The sequence below is a fragment of the Rattus rattus genome, chromosome 6 (genome assembly GCF_011064425.1).
Source record: "Rattus rattus isolate New Zealand chromosome 6, Rrattus_CSIRO_v1, whole genome shotgun sequence".
In the NCBI taxonomy this organism is placed as follows: domain Eukaryota; kingdom Metazoa; phylum Chordata; class Mammalia; order Rodentia; family Muridae; genus Rattus; species Rattus rattus.
This window is the reverse complement of record NC_046159.1, coordinates 63,785,231-63,796,476: the sequence shown is the minus strand read 5'-3', so window position 1 is coordinate 63,796,476 and position 11,246 is coordinate 63,785,231. Positions and strand designations below refer to the sequence as shown.

Genomic DNA, 11,246 nt, shown 5'->3' with positions numbered 1-11,246 from the left:
ACTGGCCAGGAGCCCAGAATCGTCAGTCCAGGCTGCAGACCAAAGAGCTTCTGCCCAGCTCTTGCACTCACCAAGCTTTGCCGAGAGCCGCGCACAGTTCCCAGTGGCTGCAGCTGAGAGGGTAGTCGCGGGGTTTTGGAGAGCCGGGATAGGAACCAAGTCAAGAAAGTGGCCGGGAAAAGGTATCCCAAATACTTGGAGCCCATCACTGTTTTGAGGGGCTGGGGAACAGGGAAGAGAAATTAATCCACCAGGGAACAGAGCTAGGTGTCTGGGGGTTTCCTTGACAGATGGAAAGTTGTCTTCTGGACTTCTGAAGCAGGGTGTGTCGGTCACCTGTCACTTCTTGATAGCAACCAGAGTGTAGCGGTGGGCACCCCGCCTCCACAGTCGCCGGACTCCCACCGAAACAGTCTAGCGTCTGTGTTGAGGTTGTCTTGAGCACCCCCCGCACTCCCCCGGGGTGAGCCTCAGAACATTAACTGTCCTCCACTTCAGCTGTTTCCAAAAATCCTTCCTTTCTGCTAGCATCCCTGCCACGACCGTGCTTCCAGCTAAGAGCCCTATCTGGGTCTTTTCTTCCCGGGCCACCTTGTCGCCCCCTCGCGGAGTGCTGGGTTCATCCGGCCTGCAGAACGCCCACAGCAGGTCACGAGCAGCAGAAGGCGTGGTGGCTGCGGTGGTGGAGCGACACAGCTGCCAACAACTGGTGCAGCTGCTGCGCTGCGCTCCGGGACCAGCGAGTACGCAGTCCAGGTACAGCCCCTTCCCAGTGACGTCTCTGCAGCGGGTTATAAAAGCCTAGTGCGCACCCTGCCAAGGCTCTGCTAACTCCTGAGCCCAGAAGGACCAAGACCGAGAAGCTGCGGGTGACAGTAGAGGCTTCAAGCGAAGCAAAGAAAAAGGGAGCTCACCAGCTGGATGCGGACCTCAGAACCCGGCCAGAGGACCAGAACTTTTGCAAGCAGCACTGCACTGCGAGCAGCCCTTCTTATCCCTCGAGCACCCACCCAGCACCCAGCTTTGCCTTTCCCGCCGCACGTATGTTAGTGGGAGTTGCTAGCAGCAGCAGGTGCAGAAAGGCGGGTTCTCTTGCCTTCTGGAACTGTGTGGCGTGCAGCTGCTTTAACGCAAACAAGAGCCTAGCTTGAAAGTGGAGGAATTTAGAGCGACCAGGCAAAGAGCCTACACAGGAGAAGCATTGCTCTTGTGAGCAAGTCTCCTGCTAACCAGGACTGAGTTCTGCCCAGGAAACTTCCCACTTCCTGTGTGACAGAACCTCAGGCCTCAGCCATCTGCAACAGGGTCCTGCAGCAAGGAGGTGTGTGTGTGTGTGTGTGTGTGTGTGTGTGTGTGTGTGTGTGTGTGTGTGTGTGTACCTTTGTGTGTGTTGGTGATTGCCCCAAAATGGATAACGTCCTTCCTATGGACTCTGATCTCTTCCCCAACATCTCCACCAACACCTCTGAGTCTAACCAGTTCGTGCAGCCTACCTGGCAAATCGTCCTTTGGGCGGCTGCCTACACGGTCATCGTGGTGACTTCCGTGGTGGGCAACGTAGTGGTGATATGGATCATTTTGGCCCACAAGAGAATGAGGACAGTGACCAATTATTTCCTGGTGAACCTGGCCTTCGCTGAGGCCTGCATGGCTGCATTCAATACGGTGGTGAACTTCACCTACGCAGTCCACAATGTGTGGTACTACGGCCTCTTCTACTGCAAGTTTCACAACTTCTTCCCCATTGCTGCTCTCTTCGCCAGTATCTACTCCATGACAGCCGTGGCCTTCGACAGGTGAGTTGGTAAAATTAAGAAAGTGCCCAGAGCACTGGGAATTTGCTAAGGAGGTCTGGGACTGGATACAATGTAGCGGGAGAGCCACCCTGTGCGCCATGCCCTCTGTCTGCTAGAACCCCCCAGACCTCTCTTTCTCATTACTTTCTCCATCCCTCACTAGCCTCTCTTCTTTTCCATTCAATACTCCCATCTCCTGTCTTACTCTTTCCCATACATCCTTTCTCTCCTTTTACCTTAGTGCATGGATGGGAGATATCGAGGGGTTGGCCAAGGGAACTTTGGGAACCCCTCTAGATCTGTTACTCTGTGTCACACTCTGATGGCTTTGTGTTTTAAGTATTCCTCAGCAAATTCCTCGTTTTTTCAACCTTCCCCAAAGGTACATGAACTTTCCATGCCCACTTCAACTCTCCAGTGTTGTGTGAGAGTGACAGCCATTTGACCACAGTCTAGAAACACTTCAGACTCTCATTTAGCAACTGGGTGCTGTTAAGATCCTCCCACTCAGGCTGGAGAACCAGGTTCCTTTCCAGGGCTTCCCCAGGCAGGGATCCAGGAAGCTTGCCCAGGCTGGGGTCTAAATTGCCTTTTCTACCAAAGGTCAATGTTTTTAGCCTCTGTCTCCACAGAGAAATGCTCTTATTAGAAATAATTGAGAACCAATCACCTCCAACCTTCAGATTAGGTTTCTGAAGCACGTTGGAAATGCTAGGGTTGGCCCTTTCACATGCAGAGGCTGGCAGTCTGGGAGGAATGGCTCTTCAGGTGTCATGAGGGGAAAGTGGTGGCCAGAACACAGATTTAGTGGAATTGACTTTTTCCTTCGTGTCTCGGGTCTTTCATGCGTGGTTTATATGGACAGGGCCGCCGACTGTTTACTGAGATGTAAAAGTGTGTTTAACGGCTGCCACAGGGACAGGAAAGTGGATTGTTTTGCCATTGTTGTTGAGATTAATGAATATGAGAAGCCCATGGGAAAACATCAAGGAAAAAAATATCCCAAATTACAACACCCCTGTATTTGAAGACCATGTGTAAGTTGTAGCTGGGTATCTGTGAGGAGTGAATACTTTTGAAAACCAAAAGATTCTCCACTTCCATCTTGGCGATGGCGTGCAGTCGTTGTAAGTTCCTCTGTGACATGTCTGGGGTAAGACATGTGGTGCGAATTGATCTGTATTTTAAATGCAGGATGTAAACCAATTCTTCAAACTGCCAGTGAAAGGAACTATTTTACAAGCTTATCATTTGGACTGTGCCAGCCTTCAGACACTGATTCTGGTGAAAATGACGTGTGCCTGTAAAATATTTCTGTGTTGACATGTTCATTCAACTCAGGGAAGATTCCTTAAACAACAACTAAATACCCCTCGGCATGGTGTGCAGCCGGATGTATTAGTGAAACATGGCATTTCGGTTCCATACACGCACGTTTCCTCATCGTCCCATGAATTAGAGCTGAGTTGGGTTTTCTTTGGTTGGGTTTTTGTTGTTGTTTACTGCAATGGGGCCCTGTCTGAGCTTCCGGGAGACCTGCTCACAGACCGTGTGAGCCTAAGCTCTGGGAGTGCTCGCCAACAGACACCCTCTCTCTCTGACTTGCACGGGGACATATTCCAGGACTCTGCTGTTTTCTAGGGAACTGAGATTAAAATCAGAGTGGGAGGTCCTCACATTGGATTGTTGCAGGAAGCCAGATTTCAGCCCCAGCGTTGCTTATCTTTATAAATCATGACAGGACCTAAATGCAGTGGGACAACTAACTGCCCAGTGGCTCTAAGGGTCTCAGATGCCCTGGCACAAGAAAGGCCAGGTGTTTGTTATGGGCAGATGTGGCTCTGTGGTGCTAACAGGGTTTCACTTCAGATTAAAATTAGGACCCAGGTTTTTGGTGGACTGGTGCGCCCCAAGGGCACACTCCTGCTCTTGCCGAGCTTCATGTGCACTCTGGGAGTTCATTCCCTCAGGCTGCTCATGAAGATGCCTTCTGCATGTATGGCCATGCAGTCTCTCCCAAGAATGCTTACTGTCGGAAGAAGGAGGTTATAAACTGTGTCTGCGGGAATAATCACTGCTTCCCACAACATGGATACGCACTTACAAGAAGTGCTAAATATTTTTATGTCCTTCAGATTCTTAACAGGCAACTTCTGAATCAAATCTTTAAAGATGACAGCATGCTTTTTCCTGGCTATAAAGTTAAACCTTATTTATTGCAGAAGATTTGGGAAGTAGGAAGAGCAGAGACACAAAGAAATTCAAACCGTTACCGCACCATCCTGAACAACACCTGTTAACACTTGAAATTCTCATTTGTGGATGTTAAATACCTGTGGAGACTGCTTTCTGTATGTCTGTAGCTTACATCTTCCACTGATGTCAACAGGGGACATTACAACTACCTTTGTCAGGCAGGAGATTCTAATAAAACCCAGAGGGTCGCATACAAAGAGAAGCCATGAGAGTAGGAGTAGACAGAAGGTTCCTCAGGGAGGAAGGGAGGTAAGAGAGGAGGATGGGGCACAAATGACTAAAATTCATTATATGATGAATTGTGTGAAACAATCCAGCAATAAAAATGTAATGTCTTCAGAAATATACTCTTAATGACTTCCTAGTACTGCATTGTATAAACATGTTACTATTTACCCATCCCCCCACCCTTGTGTGGGTAAGCAATTCTAGATTTATTTATTTTTTTTGATCATTCTTAGGCTCTCATGAACATTTCCATGTCATAACTTTGTTTTACATTTTTTAGACTAGGTGAGGGTCCCAGAAGTACAATTACTGAATCAAATGAACCATCTGATAAAAGGCTATGCCTCTTTATTTTAAAGGGTTGTAAACCAGGGGCAGAGCAAGGTCTGCACTGTTCCACCTGATTCATTTGAATCTTCCTAGCACACGGCAGAAGAAGGTTTGATAGCTCACCTACCTGTTTATTGAATAATTGAATATTGACTCCTGAAAACAAATTGATAAGTAAAACATTGCTAAGAGAACATTTGGAGAGAGACATAAAATTGTAAAGAAAAATATAAATAGTACCTAAAGATCCCGTTAGTGGCAATCAGCCAGCTAAAACTCCTGACGTGCTGGCTTACAGGTTCCCTTCCATCTATGTTCAATACCTCCATTTACATGTCAAGGGGCAAATTTTAGATCATAACGGAAACCACCAATGGGTGGCTTTTTGGCTTTTTTGATTTTCTTCTCCAGGGCTTTCGATACAAATACTGTTGTGGTTTGGCCCGGTAGCATGGATACATTCCATGTCATAAATTTTTTTTAAGTAAGATGGCTGGCATACAGCTCAGTTGTAGAATGCTTACCTAGGACTCACAGAGTCCTGGGTTCAATCCTCAGAGTCATAAGAAGTGGAGCAGTTGGTAGATGCATTATATTCCATGACTGCAACCATTTTCCATTATTATAGTAATTCTGAAAATTAACATCCTAGACATAAACCTTTTTACACTTACTTATTGCATTATGGGGGGGGCACGTGTACGCTATGGTATATGTGGAGGTCAAAGGACAAGCTGCAGGAGTCTGGTTCTCTCCTTCCGTCATGTGGGTCCCAGAGATAAAACTGCGTTAGACTTGGCAGCAAGCACGTCCAGCAAATGAGCTGTTCTGTAGGCTCCCAGACGTAAATCCCTAAGAGTGTCTCTCTTCCTTTCCTGAGAAGAAATTACCTGAAGCAAGGTGGTTTGGATAAGCTATCTTTCTAAAATTTGCCAAATTTCTTATTAGGACCAATAAACAAAAAGAGAAATAAAACTTCAACTGCAGATTTCGTTACTAATTTAACGTTTTCCTGCAGTCATTCTGTAAATAGAGGTGGGATGGAGGGAGGGCCTGTCTTCTAGAAGAACTGCCATTTTGGGGAAGATTTTTTTATTTCATTTTATTTTATTTTATGTGTATGAATATTTTGCCTGAATGCTTGTGTGTCACCTGATTACCTGGTACCCATGGGGTTCAGAGGAAGAGTTGGGTCGCATAGAACTGAGGTACAGGTTGTTGTGAACCGCCATGCAAATGCTAAGAACTAAACCCAGGTCTTCTACACAAGAGCAACAAGTGCTCCTAACCACTGGCCCCTCTCTCCAGCACCGAAATATCCATTACATGAAGGCAGTGGTTAGGTTTCTGAGGTAAACAAAATTAAATGAGCTCAGTTTTTCTCCCATTAAACTTCAACAAGCCCAAGGGATCTTTGCCTGTGTCACACTTAAAATTCAAGCATTCTTGTTAGCTCTAAGTGGTACAGGCGTGTGCGTGTGGTGCTTCCTGGCTGTCCAGAGGTGGAACCTCAGTCTGTGGGCTCACGATGGTGAACATTTTATCAGGGGGACGTAAGGAAGAGGAAGATGGATCCCAGGGCCTCAGCCAAACACAAGCAGCCCAAGAACCAGCCACACGGCCACAGGAGGCTATGAAAGCCAATGGCTTCTCTTCCTGGAAGAGGCGGGTGTGATTTTGGTGAGATAAGAGGAAAGCGTTGGTTGCTGTTCAGACTGGCTCTGTACTGCTGTGTTTTGAGTGAATCAAAGCAGCCCAGTGGGATGACCTCTAGAAAACCTGAGACCAGAAAGAGAATGACCCCAATAGTGGCAAATGCAGAGACAAAGGGAAAAGAGCGTGCTCCAAATGAGTAGAAAAAAATTTAAAACAAAGACATGCATAGTAACAAAGCCTCTACCCACTGACCCAGGCACCCATCCCATTGTGGGATACATGGCTTCCAGGTCTCTGACTGATCCTCGGTCTACCTGTGAGCCTTACTTACTGGCGAGACCCAGGACCATGTCAAGGCAGTCCCTTCAGTCTTTTGTTACACTATACAGAGGCATCCTCGGAGTTCAGGATCTCTTGAACTAACTGAGATGGACCTAGATTCCCATGACTAGGCAACCACCACCACGGCCCAGTCTTTGCAAATCAGGAGCCCGCAATGTCAGTGTGGGTGTGAGTCAAATCTGAGGTTATTACTTTAAGGCATTGAGGCTCAGGACTTTCTCTATAAAGGTTCAAAGCTCACCTCCTCTCTGGAGCTGTCCCATTACACTCTGTCACATGTTCTCCCAACCTCTGGGAATCTTCAGTGTCAGGATAGTCAAGAATGTTGATGGGCACTTTGTTGATTTTCTTTATTTTTTCCTTTTTTGTTACTTATTTTATTTATTTATTCTAAATGTTGCCTCCCTTCCTGGCCCCCCCTTCATGAGTTCTTTACCCCCGTCCCCCCTCCTCTATGCTTATGAGAGGGTGCTCCCCCACACTCCCACCCACTCCCACCTCACCCCACTAGGATCCTCTTCTCTGGGGCATCAAGTTTCTACAGGATTAAGTGCATCATTTCCCACTGAGGCCAGACAAGGCAGTCCTCTGCTACATCTGTAGCTGGGGCCACAGGCCAGCCTATGTATGTTCTTTGGTTGGTAGCTTAGCCTCCAGGAGCTCTGAGGGGTTCGAGTTAGTTGATATTGTTTTTCCTACTGGGTTGCCATCCCCTTCAGTTCCTTTAATTCTTCACCTAACTCTTCCATAAGAGTCCCTGACCTCAGTCCAATGATTGGCTGTAAGTATCTGCATCTGTCTCAGTCAGCTGCTGGTAGAGCCCCGCAGAGGACAGCCTCACCAGGCTCCTGTCTGCAAGAACAGTATGGCATCAGTAATAGTGTCAGGGTTTGGTGTGCACTCATGGAATGAATCCCAAGTTGGGCCGCTCTCTGGGTAGCTTTTCTTTCAGTCTCTCCTCCATTTTCATCCCTGTACTTCTTTTAGACATGAACAATTCTGGGTCAAGAATTTTGAAGATGGGTGGGTGGCCCCGTGCCTCAAATGGGAGCCATGTTTATCTACTGGAGGTGGTCTCTTTAGGTTCTATCTCCCCACTCTTGGGCATTGGGGTTAAGGTTATCCCCACTGGGTCTTGGGAGCCTCTCACATTCCTGGTATTTGGGAATTTATAGAGGTCCTCCCCCCATTCCCACCCTATACTGCTGCATATTTCCATTCATTCTCCTGGCCCTCTGGACTTTTCTCCGGTCTCCCCCTATACCTGATCCTGCCCCATCTTTTTCTTTCTCCTTCCTCTCTCCCACCCAGATCCCTCTCTCCCTCCCTCCCTCCCTCTGCCTCTGGTGATTATTTTGTTCCCTTTCTAAGTGGGATTGAAGTATCTACACTTGGGCCTTCCTTCTTTTTAAGCTTCATATGATCTGCAAGTTGTATCATGGATATTCTAAACCTTTTGGCTAATATCCAGTTATCAGTGAGTACATACCATGTATATCCATTTAGGTCTGGGTTATCTCACTGAAGATGATATTTTTTTAGTTCCATCCATTTGCCTGCAAAATTCATGATGTCTTTATTTTTAATAGCTGAGTAGTATTCCATTGTGTAAATGAACCACATTTTCTTTATCCATTCTTCAGTTAAGGGACATCTGGGTTGTGTCCAGCTTCTGACTATTATTAGTTACTTGCAGAAATGTAGGTCACACTGGGAAAAAGTAGAAAGCTCTTCTCAATGTAAAGGCATACAGTAGAAGCATAAGAAGGATGTTGCTCTTGTTCTATTGGTTTGGAAAATGCTAGGACAAGGATTGCAAGGGAGAACGTCCTCCAGACTTAGAAGGTTTGAGGGATGAAGTAAAAATATCATAGAACCCAGAGCAAGGTATTTCCTAAGTGAGGAATTTTTGTCTTCTCTTGAAGCATTTGTGCTCTGTGTTGGCTGAGAAAGACTGACTTAGAGACTACAATGTAAGACACTGGACAATGTGGCTCATGAAGATTGTATGGGCAGGGGCTGGAGAAATGGCTCAGTGGTTAAGAGCACTGACTGCTCCCCCAGAGGTCCTGAGTTCAATTCCCAGCAACCACATGGTGGCTCACAACCATCTGTAATGAGATCTGATGCCCTCTTCTGGCGTGTCTGATGAAAGCAACAATATACTCATATAAATAAATAAATCTTTTAAAAAAATTGTATGGGTAAATGTTACAAGAAGGAAGAAGAGAGGGGCTGGAGAGATGGCTCAGTGGTTAAAAGCACCGACTGCTCTTCCAGAGGTCCTGAGTTCAATTCCCAGCAACCACATGGTGGTTCATAACCATCTGTAAAAGAGATCCAATGCCCTCTTCTGGTGTATCTGACGACAACTACAGTGTACTTATATATAATAAATGAATAAATCTTTAAAAAAAAGAAGGAAGAAGAGAAAGTTCATGATCAGAAGCAATGATGATCAAGGAAGATTGCAGAAAGAGGCTACTCCTTCTCAGAAAGGGGACATATGTGTGTGTGTGTGTGTGCGCGCGCGCGCGCATATTTATAAAAGGTAGTATTCAAGAGACAAAAGCATTGAGTTCAAATATATCTGTGGGAGGATAGCAGATTAAATGAATAGATTTATATTCTCATATAAATGTGGGATGGGTGAAGAGGAGACTCAGAAGGAAGAAAATGAGTCCAATCTTTTTGATGTGAAGACATACTGACGACGATAAGCAAGTTGGTAGATGGGTTAGGAAATGAGTCAGGTATCAAAACACAGATTGAGAAGTTTTCTACGCATAGAAGTGATGACTATCTGGTTGAATAGAAGTAGAAAGTGCCTCTTCTACTTGGATATGTGCTTACTGAGTAAAAGTCACACAGTATGACTGTCACAAGTATATCCTACTAGGCACAAGGAGAAGAAGCAGGTGAAGAGAGAAGAGACAAAGGTTAAGAAAAGCGACCTGTGTTGGTTCATGTTCATTAGAGTCAAGGACATTGAGAACACTGGGCTTCAAAGTTAGAGAGCATTAGTGACCTGCAAAGAGACCGTGTCCACAGAATGGGAAACATGGGGAATGACTGAGTGTCTCCTTAGCTATCCACACAACTTCTTGAGCATCTGCTCTGTGCCAGACGTTGAAGCCCTAAGCTCAGCTCTTGCCCACAGATGTTGAAGTACTATGACTTCGGTGTCTTTGTCCTTTTTCACTCAGTCTTCAGGAATCAACACAGATGTAAATACAGAACCCAGAGTAACCAATGCCACACTAGAGAGGAGGGGGTTGCAAACAAAGCAAAGACCTCTTGTGGGAATGTGAGAAATGTTTACTGGTTCCAAGAGAGGAAAAGGAAGGAGGGAAAGGGGGCAGAAGAGGAGTGGGCTGCAGAGGAAAGAATGTGTAGCTTTGTATTTTAATTAAGCTCAAAGATGCTCATAATGATTTATTAATATTTGTTACTTGGAAACTAAGCAGATTTCATGTTAATAAAATTGTTAATGTCTTGTTTCTGTATGCTTTCTAATTCACTGTCTCATCCAACCCTCCTGCTGAAAGTAGGATTCTTTGCCTACCTTGCTATGAAAATTAGATGCAACATCTTCTATCATTGTCTGTCAACTCTCCACCCTCTCAGAACCTAAAAACCACTGACGTTGAGTCTGTGTGCCTACGCACGAGCCCACACATGACTGCTCATGGTGGCTTTTTGACAATAATTAAGGAAAGCCCCAACCTAAAGCAGGGAATATAAAGCCTCTTCCAGTACCAGAGAGGACATCGAATGCTGCCTTCACAATTTTCTACCCCCGAACAAATTCAACCTCACAACCCTTCAGACAGGGCAGTGTTGGAGTTTCAAACACAACTTAAATTTCCATCTGTTTATCCCATTGGCTCAATTTGACTGTCACATTAGAAATCCTTTCCTTGTGCAGAAGTGAAATCTGAATCTCTGGGTTGGAGTGGTTTCTACTGGTCGCATGTCTCTTCTCTGTGACAACCTTTACAGTGAACCCCCTGCCCCCGGGGTCTTCCTCATCTTTAGTTCACTCACTGCCTACCACTCTTTCGTCTTTCTGTCTTCATTATTCTTGTTTGTTGATGGAATCTCTTAGAAGAAGGTAACCGGAATGAAACATCCATCCTGTCAACATGACCCTGCCCAACACCATGTGCTGACGGACCCTCACATGTCCTTAGCTCACAACACTTGTACTGAGAAGCTGCCTCTGACCTGTTGGTCTAAATGAGATGCCTTTACTTATTTCCACAGCCTTTCTCCAGTAGCACTAGAGCTGTATGTGATGTGTTAGCTCCTGACACTCCTTCCTGCCCATTGGGCTGCAGGTTCCATGCAGCAAGGCCGCTCTGTCTGCTTCCTGTTCCCAGCACCTACACAGTACCTGGCACAAAGTAGCAATTCACTAAACTGTATTCATCATGGACGAACTGATTGTGCCTCCCTCTCACACACTAGAAGATCTGAAAACCAAGTTCAACGTATAAGGCAACTCCTAAAGCACGTGTGAAATGTTCTATGTTGAAACATAAGAAGAATATTGCTAAGTGTCTGCTATAAAGGGCCGTCTGGCAGCGCAGAACACTTGTCACCAAGGGCTCTCGGTCCATTCTAGAATACCAACTA

The 11,246-nt window shown here is 45.9% G+C and overlaps 1 protein-coding gene across 1 annotated transcript in view; it reads left to right on the top strand.

Moving 5' to 3' along the window:
• The first annotated feature begins 782 nt into the window (after nt 1-782).
• Nucleotides 783-11,246, top strand: part of Tacr1 (tachykinin receptor 1) — a 161,252-nt gene continuing 150,788 nt past the window's right edge. Inside the window, exon 1 of the mRNA XM_032906306.1 lies at nt 783-1,796. Coding sequence (XP_032762197.1) covers nt 1,408-1,796 — 389 coding nt within the window. The 5' untranslated portion in view covers nt 783-1,407. The remainder of the gene's footprint in view (nt 1,797-11,246) is intronic.